At 39.1% G+C, this 18,661-nt stretch overlaps 1 protein-coding gene across 1 annotated transcript in view; it reads right to left on the reverse strand.

The window, feature by feature from the left end:
* The window catches only part of FNDC3B (fibronectin type III domain containing 3B), a 359,968-nt gene that overhangs the window by 104,772 nt on the left and 236,535 nt on the right, over positions 1-18,661 (reverse strand). The window contains exons 8-11 of the mRNA XM_038417217.2: positions 16,602-16,759; positions 14,412-14,471; positions 6,510-6,648; positions 5,291-5,344 (exon numbers count right to left, since the gene is read on the reverse strand). Of these exons, the coding sequence (XP_038273145.1) occupies positions 5,291-5,344; positions 6,510-6,648; positions 14,412-14,471; positions 16,602-16,759 (411 nt within the window). The remainder of the gene's footprint in view (positions 1-5,290; positions 5,345-6,509; positions 6,649-14,411; positions 14,472-16,601; positions 16,760-18,661) is intronic.

Here is an 18,661-nt window from a genome sequence, read left to right on the forward strand (position 1 = left end):
TCCACCATTCTGGTAGAAGTTGCAAATTAATTATAATAGAGAGTAACTGCAACCAGCTGAGTGGATTCCAGAAGGAAATTAAAGTTTTAAGTTTAAGTTTAAGTAAAGTTTAAAGTTCATCATTTAAGTTTAGTGCAGGGGTGGGCAAACTTTTTGGCCCGAGGGCCACATCTGCGTATAGAAATTGTATGGCAGGCCATCAATGCTCACAAAATTGGGGTTGGGGTGCAGGAAGGGGTGAGGGCTTTGGCTGGGGGTCTGGGCTTCGGGGTGGGGCCAGAAATGAGGAATTCAGGGTACAGGAGGGGACTCCAGGCTGAGGTGGTTGGGCGCAGGGGGGGTGTGAGGTTGGGTGAGGGCTCCAGCTGGGCGTGTGGTTCCTGGCCAATAGGAGCTGCAGGGGAGGCGCTTGGGGTGGGAGCAGCGTGCGGACTAGAGCCCCCTGGCTGCCCCTACATGTAGGAGCCAGAGGGGGGACATGCTGCTGCTTCCAGGAGCCACGCGGAGCGCCCCCAACCCTGTTCCCCAGCTGGAGCGCCAGACCAGGCAAAGCACCAGACCCTGCTCCCCAGTGGGAGCTCGACGGCAGGATTAAAACAGCTGGTGGGCCGTAGTTTGCCCACCCCTGGGTTAGTCAGTGTCTGTTCAAAAAGGGGATAAGGGAAAATCTGAGCCACAAGGAGCAGTTTTCATGAATGACTAGTTCACTGCCATGCTTATTATTGCTGACCCCATATCACAGGGTGCCCATCTGAATTCCAAAAGAGTTGAAAAGAGGGCCCAGTTCTGATCCTTTCAAAGGCAAGGGGTGTTTTTCTATTGAGCAGGATTGGGTATATAGCAATAAGCATTAAAGTTGGAGCAGTACTTAGTAAGATGCACAGATTTTATTGTTAAAGACCAGGCACTATTAAACCTTCAGCTATTTTAGTAAAACCATTTTTACTAGTTAGACTGACACCTTTACAGGTCTAGGAGCTCATATGAAAAAGAAAGGAAAGGTGCCACTCTAATCTTTGTCATTCTTTACCATTTTCAAATTCTACTAAATAAGCAAGCAAACCAACAAACATTAAAGCCAGCCTAATCCAAATTGGAAAACAACAACAACAACCACCACCACCACCCCTCCCGCCCCAATTCCTAGTATGGATTGCAGTGGGGAATGTGTTGATAGTCTTAGTCTTCAGTTTCTTCTTGCCATGTTGGTAGCAGACCCTGCAGCTGAGGAAAATTCATCAAATCCCTCATTTGGGGAAAAGAAGAAGAAACCAGGATAAAACTGGCATATAGAAATATTGAGAAAAGTAATAATGCTCCTGCTATGTGAATAGGATGGGACACCCCTTGACTTCACTATCTGAGAGCACAACTCAGTAAGTTTCACCACCTTTCTAGCAAGAAAGCAATATCTGCAATTCCGTTAAAGTAGCAAATGCCAACTTATTTGTGCTGTGATCTAGAACTAGTGATCCTAAAGGGTTAGTGAGGATTTTGGAAATCCCCACAAGAAGATGCAGGAAACCAGATAATAAAAACCACACCCCGCTAGATCAATTCAAGTCTCTTCGTCTAATAAAACCTGTATCCCTTGAGAAGAAACAGTTTTAGAAGAGAATATTAACCCTATACCTCTTACACAGGCTCTCAGGTACCACCATCATGTGCCTGGTACAGATAAAACTGTCCAGAATCCAAGCTGGATCCTGTCCCAAATCACCCACTTATGTGAAGCATTAGGCTGCAAGACTGGGCTTTCTGGATAGTAACTGCCACATTTATTCTCTGTCCTACCGAGAAAATAAAATGATTACACACAGTAGATGTAATGATCTGCTCTTTTTGGAAGACAAGAAAATCTGACCGAATGTTCTTTGGATAGCTACTTGAGTCACATCTGGAGAGCCCTGGGAATGTGGTATGTACACCCCACACAAGGGCAGTTCTGTAGTCCTGCAGAATGCACTGTTCGTGTGCTATATCCTGATGAAGTGCTAATTACCAGCTGGAATCTTTAAATAAGCACAGCCCTGGAAGTTTCAGTGACTGTGGCCATCAATGGATTTAAAGTGCAGTCCTCTTGCTGTATTTTAGGGTACTGCCTAGTCCCCTGACTGCCCAGTGGCATATCCCTTCTGCAGTTTATTTTTAAATTTGAAAATGGTGCTATTTGCATTCCTGGAAGCATTTTAAATGCTCACAATCTAACCAAAGACATCTTATAAAACAATAAGGTATTGCTTCAGACAGAGTTTAACATTAGACATACCCCAAGGTTTGAAACATACCACAGAGTGATAGCACCTGTTACTGGTTGCTGTTATGAAGTGTTAATAAGCTGCTAAAAAAACCATCACTAGTGTGAACAGATTGCATGCTTTGTTCAGAGGTGGTTCTGTGGCAGTGGCAGTCCCATTCTTTTTCCATAGGGAATGTGCCAGTTTGCATGACTTTTGGCCCGGTGCCTTCCCTTGATCAGTTTTATTGCTCTCTGGTTCTCACAATGCCAATTTTGTTTCTGTAGCGTGAGGCTTTACTCTTCCAGGAGTAGGTCTGATACTCTGTATTGCAGTTCCCATGTTCAGAGGGCTTTTCATGGGGAACTCTCATGCCATCCCTCATTATGAAGGGGCGTAATTTTTTGAAGGCAGATTACCATTCTCAGGGTGGGTTTCTAATTGTATTTATTTGATAGATTTCTCATTCTCCATTCATGAAATGTTCCTTCTGCTTTACAGACACAATTTAATTTCCTTCTCATCACTGATTTTCCTGTGTTTATATTTTATTCTGTGCCCTGTAGCTAATGAATGTTGCTCTAGCTGAGACTCGGCTAAGCCTTTGCTGTTGCCTGGCAAATGTTCTCCTCTTCCCCTATGTATTTGTGTCTTGATTTCATTGAGCTACAGTACAGCACTGTAACAGAAAGTCTGTGCTTTCTCTTACATGCATTTGGGATAACTATGTGAGAGGGTATAGAATACTGAGTGTGTGCTCTGCTATGTACTTGGATGCCATAACTTATGTAGTGAAATATGTACGTAAGTATACGGAGACATCAGAACTGCTGAAATGTCAAACGAAGGAGTCAATGTCTTGCCTTCCGGAATACATTTCTTTCAGATGGAAAAACAAGATCCTGCAGAGACAACAGTCCTCTTGCACATCACCTTCTGTATTCTGGACCATAATCTACTTTCAGGTCACACATCAATTCAGCAGTCCATTTCTGTCTGCTAATATTATTTTTTCTGTCAAAATACTTCAATCTATGCATTAGCTATCTGACAACTAGGGTACTGAAACAGCCATCTTGTTTACTTCCCACTTCCAGCAGCTCTATTTTTTAATCCACTCAGAGTCATGTCAAACCATTATGAGGCATACCAAATTAATTTATTGTGTGCATTATTCTCTCATGTTCACTGGCTGAGGATCCACTCAGGGATCCAACTTTAATGCTATTACTAGGGAAGAAATGTAATCTAGTAAACTAGACAAAAGGTCTGGGAGCCAGGACTCAGCTGAAACACTGTGTTGATCGGAGCAAGTTACTTGAGACTCTCTGTACCTTAACTTACACTTCTGCAGAAGAGTAGTAGTTATACACCCTTTTAAAAGATAAAAATGCTATGTAAATGCAAAGTCGTCTTCTTCTTCTTGGTTAAAACCCTTTCTATGTTATTAGTTAAGAGCTCTGTAACAGTGAGAATGTTTTTATTGACTTCTATGGGCTCTGGATCAGGCTCTAAGGCAGATGATAAAATTTATACCCTAAGCAGGTATTCATATTCTATTAATGGCATGCTATTGGTTTCTGCTCTCTTTCATTCTCTCTTTGCATGTTTTAGAAATGTCCCATATTTTCGCACCTCACCCTGGGTTTGGTGATATTCTCCCATTGAAATTAAAAGGAGTTTTGCATGAGAAAGGGTGGCACTATTTGGATCTGGTTGCAGAAGGTGTGATGTCTTGCAGGACTTATGGCTCTGATTATCCTGGCCTAGATCTTTTTGGTTCTCCTGACTTGTTTTCTGCTTTATTCTCATTTTCATTTTCTGCTCTGCCTTCCCTGGGTTATGGTGCATGCATATGTGTCTGATGCTGAACAAGTAATATATGAGAATAATCAATAGAAGGATTTTTTCCGCCCACTGAACTCTTCTCCAACTTGCATTTTATTTTATATTTTATTTTATTTTTAAATGGTTGCTAACCTTTCCTTCCATTGTGCACTGTGGGCAGCGAGCTATTCTGCAGCTATCGTTTAATTTCTTTAGTTCAGTGGGTTTCTCTTCATTCAGGTCACATTTGCCGTGATATTGCATAGAATGAATGTTTGTACAGTGTGTGCTTCCAGATGTCAGATGTAGTATAATAATCTGGGAATATGTCAGTAGCCAGCAGCTGAAGACTGCTCACAAAATAATATCCTTATATAAGGCAGGTAGATGTTTTCACACAGAATAACTAAACAACTCCTTCCAGACCTCCCAATCCTGCTTTTGGCACTTTATTTCATGCTGGCCCCAAGCCTGGAAGCCCCTCTGTGATCCCACTATGATTCTGTCCTCACATCTGTAAAGTCTCCTTTCAATACACACTTCTTCCATGAAGATTATATTCCCTAGACCTCCCCTTGGAAAAATGGTGCCAAAATAGTACTGGCATAATGGAAGAAAACAAGAGGCACGCTCAACAATTCTGCTCCATCAGCTGCTTTTTCCACTGCCCCCCCACTCCACCCCACGGATATATTGTCTACTTAAAATATAAGCTCTTTGGGACACAGACCTCATCTTTTTTTTATAGTCTCTGTAAAGCAACCAATAGTGTGGCCACTATATAAATGATACTATTAATTTGAAGTCAATAGGAATTTTATATGAGAAAGGACTGCAGGATCAGATCCTAAGCTCTTTGGGGCAGGGATTGTGTTTTTGTTGTGTGTCTGACCCCTAGCAGAGTGGGGTCCTGGTCCGTGACTGGGGCTCCTAGACACTACTGCATTATAAATTAATTAATTAATAAACTCATTGCACCAAACACCTGATTAAGAAATAAATGAACATATAAGGTGCAAAATCAAAATGCTGTACACAAGAACATGTATGGAAAATCAACTTCCCCATCTTTCCTTTCTATTGAATGCCATCAGGAGTTCATTTTCCTATGGTTTGCTTCTCCAGTGTTTTGATTCTTTTTCTTTACACAGCACATCCATCAAATCAGAATGTTATTTAATAAGTAATTTCATTTTTTGATGTTTCTGTAACTAGTTACCACTTACCTCATCCCACTCTAGCAGGTAGCTGGTGATTTTTGAACCGTTGTCAATGGGTGCCTATAAGCAAAACAAACAAACAAAACATGAGATCTTGGAAAGACGTTTACAAACACATTTCCTTCCCCCAGCCAAATGGCTACATTTTAAAATGAAACCAGAGCTCTTGTTTTGCACACAGCTTGGCAAACATTTTAGTGGGTAATAACAGGATGAAAGTAATTAAGTACATTTTAAAAAGTAAGTCATTTTAGTGTTTGTGAAAGGTACTACATTAAGAGATCGCAAATATGATGTCTTTAAAAAACCAAAACCCAAACCTACAGCATGCGCAGCAGCAGCAATGCAAGCTGTCATATTAACTGGCCATTATGCCTCACCTGGAGGGACCAGATATCGGGGTTTGAGGGCTGTCCAGATGCCACATTCTATTTAATCATTGAGAATGCCAACAGAGTGCTCAGTAGTGCCAACTGTCACCTGTTACTAGGAAGTAAACTGAAATTGGCAAAATTATGGGCAGGCTTGGAAGGATTAGATTTTTATTGGTAAATGTTGGCAAACACTGATTTCACTCTACACACACAACCCGACAAAAATATTTCCATGGATAATAATCAAAATATACAGATCAGCAAAGAAAGAAAAATGCTGCTTGAGAACTTATTAGTCATTGATTTAAGGGTATTTACTTTGTATATTTTGACGTGATGTTGACAATTTGTATTTTAACAATTGTATAGTTTTAACTTTTTGAATCTCAACATGTATTGTCATAAAATAATTATTGTCTGGTCGTCCTCCCCCACAATTTCCTTCAACTGTGAACAGTTAAATCAATAAAAATAAAAAATGCTTAAAAATAAACACTGATAATGCCCATCAAAATCATTAAAAAAAATCAATTCTGTCAACCCTAATTATAGATCATCAAACAGTCATCATATGGTAACAAAATTCCATCCTAGTCAACAAAGTTTGGATTTAGAAGTGGCAAAAGGTTTCAAATGTTCCAAGCCTCTAATATATGCAGTTCCCCAATATATGTAATTTTTGAATATTTTTTTAGGATATCTCAAAAAATGAAATATTTTAAAACACATAATAATTCCCCCAGTGGAAACCAACAGAATCACAGCACTAAATAATTTAAAATGGTTACATGATTATAGGTAACTGTATTTCACTTTGTTTTTCTAGGTTTCAGACACTTTATGTCACTTACCTTCCATTGTAAGGTTAGTGAACTTTTGGTCCTGTGTGAGGATTTGGGTGGAAAAGGACATTCTGGAGCACAGCTGTGAGTGGTGAAGCTAATTGGTTCTGAAGAGGATCCCTTTACTGAATTGTACACTGCATATACCCTGAAAATGAACATGTATGAATTTGCTGACAATTAAAAAAGGAGCTTTACATTTTCTCAACCACAGCATTTCACTAGCAAAGAATTCATACTGACAAACTGTCATGATTTTTCACATCCCAGCTCTCCCTTGTATATTTTATTCAGTATGAGTGTTCAAAATAATTCACAGCAGAAGATATGTATTATAGTGCTAGTCTAACTACTTCCACAAACTAATCATTTCCTTCCATTGGTGGAAGTTTCTGCCACCATTTTTCTTGACTACTGCAAATATTTGGCCCACTACACTAGAATCTTCTTGAGTATATAGCAAGAGATGGCTCAGAAACATGGGGTGAACTTTATTAACCCATTCGCTGCTGAACTGGCATTCAACTCTCATTCAGCATTGTTAATTTAAGTGTAGTATCCGTAAGAATGTGCAGTTTGCATCTTATAGCTGGTTGTCAGTAGAGTTTGTAGATCCTGGGTTCAAAGATTTGCTGTGTTTTGTGTACTTGGGAGGAGGAAGTTTATACAGGGTCAAATACATTTCCCTCAAACAAGCTACAGCTGAACATCAGCTTAACTTCAATACCTGGAAAGATAATAGAACAAATAATCAAGCAACCAATTTGCAAACACCTAGAAGATAATAAGGTGATAAGTAACACCCAACATGGATTTGTTAAGAACAAATTGTGTCAAACCAACCTAATAGCTTTCTTTGACAGAGTAATAAGCCGTGTGGATGGAGGAGAAGCGGTAGATGTGGTAAATCTTGACTTTAGTAAAGCTTTTGATACTGTCTCGCATGACCTTCTCATAAACAAACTAGGGAAATACAGCAAAGATGGTGCTACTATAAGGTGGGTGCATAACTGGTTGGAAAACCATTCACAGAGAGCAGTTATCAGTGGTTCTCAGTCAAGCTGGAAGGGCATAACAAATGGGGTCCTGCCGGGATCAGTTCTGGGTCCAGAACTCTGGTCAATTTTCATCAATTATTTAGATAATGGCATAAAGCGTACACTTATAAAGTTTGTGGATGATCCCAAGCTGGGAGGGGTTGCAAGTGCTTTGGAGGATGGGATTAAAATTCAAAATGATCTGAACAAAATGGAGAAATGGCCTGAAGTAAGTAGGATGAAATTGAATACGGACAAATGGAAAGTACTCCACTTAGGAACAATCTATCAGTTGCACACATACAAAATGGTAAATGACTGCCTAGGAAGGAGTGCTGCACAAAAGGATCTGAGGGTTATAGTGGATCACAAACTAAATACGAGTCAACAGTGTAATACTGTGGCAAAAAAAGCAAACATCATTGTGGGATGTATTAGCAGGAGTGTTGTAAGCAAGACACGAGAAGTAATTTTTCCACTCTACTTCATGATAAGGCCCTCAGCTGGGGCACTGTGTCCAGTTGTGGATGCCACATTTCAGGAAAGATACCAATATTTCAGAGAGATTCCTGAGGAGAGTAACAGAAATGATTAAAGGTCTAGAAAACATGACCTATGAGGAAAGATTGAAAAAATTAGGTTTGTTTAGTCTGGAGAAGAGAAGACTGATGGGGGACATGATAACAGATTTCAAGTACATAAAAAGTTGTTAAAAGGAAGAGAGTAAAAAATTGTTCTTTATAACCTCTGAGGATAGGGCAAGAAGCCTGGCCTTAAATTGCAGCAAGAAAAGGTTGGATTGGACATTAGAAAAAACTTCCTGTCAGGATAGTTAAGCACTGGAACAAATTGAATAGGGAGGTTATGAAATCTCCATCATTGGAGGTTTTTAAGAACAGGTTGGTTCTTCTTTGAGTGCAAAGGAGTGGACTAGATGACCTACTGAGGCCCTTCCAGTCCTACACTTCTATGATCATTAGTCCAGACATTCCTCTAGCCACAGTTGGCATCGCTTCCTCTTCAACGCCAACCCAGAGGATCCCCCTCACTCCCAACTTGTCTTTCTCTTCTTCAGGTAGAAAAAAGTGAACTGTGCGCTAGTAACTCTCCCATTTCTCCTGGACCTTCAAGGGTGTCACAGGTGCCTGCTCAATTCATCTTTTGCCTTTGTGGATCCACCAGGCAGGATCACTGCCCACCGCAATCCCAAGAGTCTTCTAGAAGTACCAGAGTGTAACCTGACCCTCCATAAAAGTGAGATTAGATAACCTTTTCTCTCTTACTGCAGGTGTCTAGGAGTCCTCTGAAAGCTCCCTAGCTATTTTACTAGACCTAGTTTAGCATTACTTTCCTTACAGGTTTAGTGCTGAGATTGAGGGGCTTCCTAGTTTCTGTAGACAGTGTGTATATGTGTGTGCCCACAAACAGACACGATTGGTGCATACCTCAATAAAACTAGGATCTACTTAGAACTCCAGAAACAGAAGATGGGGCACTGCTAGCTTACACTTCCCAAAGTCCCAGGAGACTGTCACCAGGCCTCAGCTGAAGACACTCACTAGAGTTTGCTGGATCGATACATAAGGTGGGATAGTCCTTTGGAAGCATATAGTTATTGAAACCAATAACCTCCCAGCCAATCTGAAGGGGCTGGTTCTTAGACAATCCCTTGTGGACTGAAATGAAGGGCTATTTTGTGGAACCAAATGCTATAGGTTTGCATACCTCCCCCAGTACTCAACAGGTTGAAGACTTGTCAAAATTTTTATTTAAACTTAACAGTTTTATTTTCCCATGTAGATGTTCTGTACAGCAGAGCAAATTAGTCAGTTGCACAGCTTTCTGGTCAGAAACCGTTCAAACTGTGTCCAGACAGTGACTTCTGGGTTGCCTTTAGCCACTGTGTATTTGAATGTGGAGTTTAAAAATGGGCAATTACCAAATTTGTTTTGGGTAGATAAGAGTAATTTAACCTCTGTGGGGCAACACACAAGCAACTTGCACTCATGAGAAATGCTTTGTAGAATTGCCTCTGGGATCTTCCAATGAGCAATTAGGAGTCAGAACAAATTTAATTAATTAACAGAGTCCCCACCGGTGGCTTGATTCATTGCGTGTTTGTCTCCTGTGCATCACTGTAACCAAGAGTCAAACCAACATCAACATCAGCTGTAGGCAGCAATTCGAACTAGGTGAGTCCAAAGGGAGCCTCTTTTTAGCCAAGACAGCAAGAGCTGCATTGTGATTTCTCCCAGTTAGAAGTTGTTCTTTGCATATTGACACTCAGGGCACATCTTCACTCACTCAAACTGCTATAACAGCACAGCTACAGCACTGTAGCACTTCAGTGTAGATGCTAACCATGGCGACAAGAGGGCTTCTCTTATAGGGAAGAGAGGAAGAAGCTAGGTTAACGTGTTGGATCATATTAAAGAAGTTCTGTATTAAAATCACAAATGAGTTTGATTCCCCATAGTTTAAATTCCAGAGTATTACTAATTAAGAGGTCTCTTGTTTTCACTGTTTCTCTCCCTCTCTGTGTGAAACTTGCAAGCCACTAACTGTGTTAGTACATCCTAAGACAGAGTCTGTTCTCAGAGCAATACTTTGTAACAACAATTACTCACACAGAGATCCCCACCCTTTTGTTGTATTTATTTTGCTTTGTTAACAATTGTGATTAAAATAGAGATAAAGGATGTATGTGGATGGATGCATGGTGTGGATAATAAATGAATGATCAGGGAGGTGCCAGCCTATGAATCCAGTGTCCATCGGCTGAAGAAGGCATCAAGTGGAAATAATCAGAGGACCCCCAGAGGGCAGACTGGAATCCACCCAACAGCCTCAAGGATGGGAGAACCGAAGAACAACACAGAGCTGTCAGGAATGTGTCATCTGCTGATTAATTCAGCAATAGCATGATGAAGCAATTCCCATAGACTGGCATAGGAATAAATTCCTATAAAAATGGACTCTAGAAACTGAGAACTTTGGGGTCTGATTCTGCAAATCAACTTCCAGGAGCGTCAGATGTGCATCTGACAAGGCCCTGCTCCCTCCTTGTGTCCAGGCCACCTGGCCAGTGGTTTGGCATGAGCAACTCTAAGGCTGGTAACTATGATAACAACCTTGCAGAACCTGTGTGTGTGTGTGCGTGTGTGTGTGTGAATAAATATGAAATTGAATGGAATGTTATAGCTATAACTAACTGCTTACTATGATTCTTTCTGTATTCACAATATATGTGGCATTTTGCCTTATTTCCTTTAATAAGACCCTGCTGGTTTTTATTTTAGTGGTATAACAAATGGAATAATTCTTCTGTTGAGCTAGAGCTGTCTACACCAGAGGTTAGGTAGGCATAGCTACATCTCTCAGGGATGTGGATTTTTCACGGTCCTGACAGATGTAGCTATGCTGATGTAAATTCCCAGTGTAGACTAGACCTTACACCTTAATGATTTCATGCCTCCGTAGTGTCTCATGTTAGATTTGCAAGATCAGAGAAAGTCATGAGGAAAACCCATCTGAACCCTTACATTAGTGTTAGGGAAGTGGTTCTAAATTCCAAGTCACCTGTGTTTCTGGAGTTGTAAGGTAGAATGCACCTTAAAAAAAGACAAGTGCCTTCAACAAGTCCAGACTTCCCTATCACTGGTAAGTACTAAACGATGGACCTATGAAATCTCATCAAAAGATGAGGGGGGTTGTATTTGAAATGGTTGCAATAAAATATATTTTTTGAAGAAAAGTAAGATGTAGGTTCATAGTGAAGCTATGTAAGAGTCTGAGGGTTTTTTGTGCCTAATACATCAAAAAAAATTTTCAAGAACAGTGTGGGAAAACGTAAAGCCTTAGAAATTTGGCCAAGGTCACTGAGACCTAGGATAATCTCCATATTAAGTGCTGGTCATGGAAGTTTATTTATGGACTTTACACATTTACTAGGGATGGCCCGAAAACAAGAATTCTGTTTTGTAAACAATTTTAAGGTTTTTATATTTGTTTTCATCAGAATGAAAAGGAGACACTTTCAAATTTCTGATGAAAAAAAAGAGTGAGACCCCACATCAGAATAGCCAATATCCCCGGGGTGGGGTGAGAGGGAAATGGTTAGGGCATTCATCTGGGATGTGGGAGACCCAGATTCAAGTGCCTGATTCAGAGCAGAACCCCACATCTCCGGTGAGTACCCTTACCACTGGGCTATTGGCTATTCTGGTGTCAATCCATCTCCCTCTCCACACCTCCAACTCCGCCCCCACCCCTCTCACCTCAGATCTGACAAATTCACTACACCAAACACATGCCTTCCAGGATATTTATCAATAAAGAGTAGTATGTCAGGTATCTACAGAAAGTGCATAACTTGTCAAGATTCATAATCATTGAGAGATGTAAGTATGGGTAATATTTAAGGAATGATGTAATTATATTGAAAGTATGCTTTATGGACTTGGGAGTAAAAGTTAGTCACCAGGGAGATATTATGTCTTGGTGATGGCCCTTTCAAGCATGGCAAAACATCAAAGACAACTGCAAATAATCAAAGTCACCTGGAGGTAAAAAAAAAAGGAACTTTACAATAAACACAGGTTTGCTCTGTCTGTGAATAAAGACAAGAAACTGATATATGAGGAGGGGGAGAGAGACCCTCTGTATCCTTTCACTGAGGAGACATCTTGGAGAGCAGGGATGATCTCATGAAAAACTGGATCCTAAGTTACTTTATTAGATAGGAAAAGTAACTATTAATAAAGTGTAGACACAGGTTCACATTTTATGATTTTGGTTTTTATTGTAACCATTTGTTTCCACCATCTTGTTTCTAGTTAACATCCCATTCTATCTTAAATAAACCTCCTTTGGTTTCATTACAAGTGCTGTGTGTATTACAGGAGTGAAAGTTTAAAGTAAAGCTGGTAAGATGGGGTACTCTGCTCCTTTGGGAGCAAGGATCTGAGATTTCTGTGAGTAGCCAGTGCCAGGGACTGGATATCACAAGGGAATGCTTCAAAGGGTCTTGAGAACTTGTTAACCTGAAAGGCAAAGACAGAGCTGACACACAGCCACCATGGGCAAAGAATCCCTCCCGCTAGAGACATGGTAACTAAGGCTATGGCTACACTGGCACTTTGCAGTGCTGCAACTTTCTCTCTTAGGGGTGTGAAAAAACACCCCCCTGAGCACAGCAATTTACAGCGCTGTAAAGCGCCAGTGTAAACAGTACCTAAGCTTTGAGTGTAGCCATGTCCAAAGTGACTCACAGTCCTGGGTACCCTGAGAACTATCACAATTATCCGCTAATTACTATCCGCTTGTTTGGGATCCAAAAGCATGCTTGTTCCATAGATTTGGAAGGAGTTGTTTACCCTCTTGCTCTTCCACTTGAAAAATAATTATAAGATACTCCTGGAACTCAGTCATGTATTTGTTTTTAAAAAGTTCTAAGACTAGCAGATTGACATATGTTTGATATTTTAAATTCAGAAGCAATCTTCTGTTTATTAGGTTAAGCCATTACACAGAGTAGCAGCACTGATGGGAAAAAGGGTGCCAGACTTTGCCTTTGTCTAGAAAACAGAAGGAAACAATAGACAGAAGGAGTGAAAGGAAATTTTGTTCGGGATATTGAACACAAATGAACAGGATGTGAATTTCAGGCCTGGGTTCATAAGTAAAGTCTTAAAGAAAGCCATAAAAACATGGATAATAAAACTTGGTGTTAAAATATCAGTGTGTGAAACTGAAACACGAGTTAACAATGAAAAATAACTGAGCAACCAACATGTAGCTCTATAATCTAAGGAGAAACACGACCTAGAAGTGAATGCCTTCTGTTGGGTGTTAATTTGTCAGTTTTAAAGAGGCATATAAACATGCAGTAAAACCTTTTAAAGTATCAAGTCAGCTTTATAAAAACTGTAGATTAATTCTGACATTATCCTTTTAGTTTGAATACTGATAACTGATCATTATGAAGAATATATCCTTCCATCAATCTGCATATAGAATCTTCCATTACAGACGATCCTAATTCTGCAAAAAAGCTGATCTGGGAATATGAATAAACAGCTTCAAAAGAGTTTGCATTTGTCAGGGGTCTCAGCTTAAATTCTTAAATGCAATTTCAGTGCAATTTTGTGCACCAATATTTTTGTGCTCAGAATTTCCTCATACTCACACAGAACTTTAGCACAAACTTTTCTTTTTCACCGCCAAGTTTTGCATAGACAATATCTGCAATATTAGAATGTACTTTTCAAAATATGATTCTCAGTGTAAAGTTAAAATCTAGGCAGCTCATAATCACAAAGCTGACCTAAAATATTCAGATGCTGGAAAAAATGGTCAAATCCATTTTTTTTTTTAGAGACCAGTAAAAGTCAAATTAATAAAGGGTAGGGTAGGCAATGAATGTAACTTACTAGGCAGCCAATACTACTTATTAAAAAAAAATGGGAACACTTTGGTTTTATTTTCCTAACAAACAAACAAACAAACAAACAAGATAACACATTGGACAGATGCCAGTATCTTTAGTCAAACACTTTGGCAAGCCTGAGATATACTTTCATACATAGGTACTTTAAGGCTTGTTTTATAGTCTCTAGCCAGTTGATATAGCTATACATCTTTTCTTTCACTTCAGTAATGACAACACTATGATAGACAATACATTGTTTGAAAATCTCTCTCATAATTTACTGCCTGAGAGATGGAAAGCTACTACTAAATACTTACGGGCTATTGAGAAAGTACTGTGAAATTCTTGAGCTATATTATGCAGAAGTCAAAAGACTCCATTTTCTTTTTTAGATATAATTGAACAGATTATATTTAAGACATATTCAGATTCATAACAACTCACCTGACATGATAATCTGTTGCTGGCCTAAGGTCTTTCAGGTTATATTCTAATTCTTCTCCACTGCAGAAAGAAATCATCCATATATCATGAAAAACAGTACCTCAGTTAGTACAGCTATTGAATTTCTGACATCTAGGGGCTCCTACAAATGATGCATTGAAAAAATAAATAATTTCCAGGATAGGAAAATAAAAGTAAATAATATAGGACCAACTTGTCAACAGATTGGAAATCTTTACAATTTTCCATATTAAAAGAAAGAGAAGTAGCTACGTTTTCCATTTATAAAGTAACCCTATAATATGGATTTGTTTCTACACTGTCTTTATCCATACACACCTGTCAATTTAACTTACAAGGCCTTTCCAGTCTCCCTGAGTTGTGCTGAAAATGTGACTCAATCATACCCCAGTTCCATGATGTTTTACTTTTATTATTGCAAAGTACCTGCTTCAGAAATGCTGAATCATCAAACTAGGTTGGTGAATATTATATCAAATATTATATCAAAAGATTCTAACATGGCTTGAACTTCAGAATCTTGCATTAATGCTTCAGTTGGGGCCCTCATTTTGACGTCTTGTCCAATTTTATATGCTATATTTGGGCTCGGCAGGGAAGTACATAATCTCCATTACTAACAACCACAGCCTTGCCCATTCAAATCAATGGCAAAACCAGTGGTAGAGGACTGAACTTAGATACTGAATGATTAGTTAACTAAGGGTTTTTTTTAAAGTAACACCCAGGTTATCCATAAATCCTTCCAGTATATGGGTCCCTAAATTGTAGTGGCAATGGGAGAAGAAACTGGCCATGTATTGTCTTGTCTTCCAGGCCATCTGCTGGAGATGGAAAATTAAAATGACTCACAAATTGCTGAATCTGTGGAGGTTTTGTCTATTATGGGACTCTAAGAAACCTCTTGGATTATTAGGGCTAACGGTCAACTCTAAGTCCAGCAGCAACTGTGGAGAACCCCTGTAACATCAGTACTTGGTTTATCCCCACTTTTATTAAAACAAAGAAAAAATAGCATCTTAATACAATAAGTACATTTATTACAGAGTCAAGTGAGGTCTCATGGAGATGTGATACAAGACTAGAAAGTGTTTTGAAACAAGGAAGTGTCCTTTCAGGTATGAACATGTGCTTTCTGGGTTGAAAGAGGTTAGAGATGGGCAAGGCAGTCCAATTCCCTGAAAATTCAGGATTGTTCCCTATGACACACTGGCATATGAGTTAGTGCAGCCTGACCTCTTGGGCAGATAAGATGGTCAATACTTTGCAAGATTTTCTCTTGATTACAACAATTACCCTAGATGCTTATAATGGAGTATATCTATATACATGGAGTAGTGTGTGTGTGTGTGTGTGTGTGTGTGTGTGTGTGTGTGTCCTATTTACATTATAACTGTGTGTTAAGTTATCAGAGATCCTGAGAATCGACATGAACTTGGACACAAAAGGTAATTATTATGCTACCTAGATTCCCTTTAGTGAAATCTGTGAAGGTCAATTACTTCATAATAGCCAATCTGGCATCTCAGCACTTTTTTCCATATTGGTGGTCACTGGGTGAAGAATATATGGAATTACACTACACATACTTGACCATAAAATGAACTCATAGGATCATAAAATTTAGAAATAGAAAAGTCACACTAGAACTATAACTTATGTCACAGTTGGGTCTGGTGATAGCAAAGTGCACAGAGGATGATTTTGTTGGGGAGCCTATGTAATGCACTGGTGAGTGTGTATTACAGGTCCCCCTGATCTGCAGAGGATACGAGCTGTTACAATCCCCAGCTATAGAGACATGGCTGTTAAATTCAAGCTGTAGCAGCTCATGGTTTTAGCTCTGGCAGGTGGCTGTCACACCTGGAAAGTGTATATGAGAGGGTTTTGATAATTTGAGGGATAGGAAATAGTAACTCTATTCTTTGGAGAGGAATGAGGCAGAAAGTGACAACGTGGGCCAGGTCTGCTCGGGGGAGGGGGAAGGGATGGCTTCTCCCACACACATGCTCTCAATCAATTTTCAGGAAGCTTTTTCAGGTGGGCTAGAATTACAAAAACTGGGACAAAATACTTTTTGTGAAATTGGCAGGACCTGAAGAACCAGGATAGCTCATTTTTAACTAAAATATAAATAGAGAACAACACATGAAAAAAGTACACAGTTACCTGTAAATTATCTTGTACTTTCCATCCCTCCCTTTGTCTGATAAGGCAACCTCGTAAGTACAAGTGTAAGGCAAGCCATTATTGTGTCTATCCACACTTAAAAGGCCAGTTGGAGGACACCATGTAAGTAAAACTGTTCTTGCTTGAATATTTGAAACCTATAAAAGAAATGTGAGTCAGTGTGAATTCCAGTGTGTTCTCTTATAAAGTATACAAAATATATTTGCTCTTTACCAAGTAATTGCTTGTAAATACCACCCCTAAGAGTTATTAAGGAAACTAAGTAGTCATTGGTGAGAGATGATGAACTGTAAATTTGTTAGTCTCTAAGGTGCCACAAGTACTCCTTTTCTTTTTGTAATGAACTAGAAACTGGCTGAGAGATAGGAGACAAAGACCTAGATTTCACTGTGGCCAGTTCAATGATAACCACTTCTCAGGATGCAACACTGATTCAAAAATATCCACAGTGGTATACATAGACAGGAAAAAACAAAACAATTTAGGAGTGCTTCAGGTCATAAGCCAATCTCTAACTGACAATTGCTAAGAAGAAATTTCCCCTGCTGTAGGCTAGTTATTCCATCCATAATTGTCCATTTAGGCATTCCTTGCACCTTCTTCTGAAGCGTAAACTGCTGGCTACCACTGGAGACAGCATACTGGACTAAATGGGTCACTGGAGGTGCCCCTGATGATCCCATCTGACCTTAAAATCTATTAGTGTAGACAGAACCTAAAACTAGCACAGCTTTTTTTTGCTCTGCTGCATTCCTTAACAAGACAATCCACTGGCATAATGCCAGAAGCATCATATTAGTCACAGCCCTGTACAGTACAGTAGCTTTCATTTGAACAGACTTCTGATACCGTGCTGAGAGAGGGGAAAACCCTTAATGCTTCTAAAATCAATGCTTACAGTGGCTATCCTGAAAAGAAAGTTCGTACTTTTAAGTAACTCTTAATAAATCCCTGTAGCCCTGAGCATTCTGCCACATAATCTCTTGAGTTTAGATAATGAAAATGACTAATCTCTTAAAATTGCAATGTCAAATGTAACAGTGAAAAAAAATTAGCCTACGTGAGGAGGAGCTGAAGTTAAATTCAAGCACACAAAGTTTTATGTTTCTTATTAATTTCTGCTACATGTCAACTTTTACAAGTTTTATCATTCTAGCAGATTTCACCAAAATACTTATAGAACAAAAATCTCTGTTATTTCAGAAGGTGTCAGACGCTGAATGATTTAGAGACTCAGTTATAAATTTTCTATACTTTTCCACAGAAATCTGGCACTCCTCTCCCATTAATGATACCAGTACTTGCAAAACTAATGTGCTGTGCAACTGTACTTGGAATTTACTCTTTGAGGTACAACACAGCTTGCAAAAATGTAGTTTCATTGGGAATGTGGTTGGAATATCTGAGTTTAAAGATGTACTTTCCTGCAAGAAAGTAGCTCTGGAAATCTCTAATGTCCATAATGCAGATCATTTAACATTTCATCTGAAAAATACATTGCCTCTAGCTGAAAAGCACCCCAGCTATTGTTCCTGATCATAATATATTAAGCAGATGCCTTCTAAACCAAGTCCTAAATCCTAACATACTGAGAAGGGGATGACAACCATAAAGTGTTTCTCATCTTAATGTAAACATTGCTTTCAAAAAGTTACCCACAACATTATAGTTTAATGTCAGTAAACTTAATTAACTATGCCCAAAGTAAAATATCTCTGCAACGTAAATTGAAATTGTAGAACATGAAATGTTAAGTCGTATCAAAAAAATTTCTCAAGAACCATTTTCAGGTTAGTCTTACACCAATTTTCCTATAATTTCTTGTTCTCCTACAGTTGTCCTAGAGGTAATATAGTAATTGTTTGCTTCAAACAACTCAACTGGTTAAAAATTGCATTGGATTAGCCAGACATCTATAAAAAAAGCCCAAAGTCTCAAGTCAGACATAGCAATTGAAATCTTTTAGGTATCCTAATAGAATGAAATCATAGCCAAAACGAAATATAGTTACAGTTAAAAAATTACATTTGATGTCAATT

This window comes from Dermochelys coriacea, chromosome 9, assembly GCF_009764565.3.
Source record: "Dermochelys coriacea isolate rDerCor1 chromosome 9, rDerCor1.pri.v4, whole genome shotgun sequence".
Classification (NCBI taxonomy): domain Eukaryota; kingdom Metazoa; phylum Chordata; order Testudines; family Dermochelyidae; genus Dermochelys; species Dermochelys coriacea.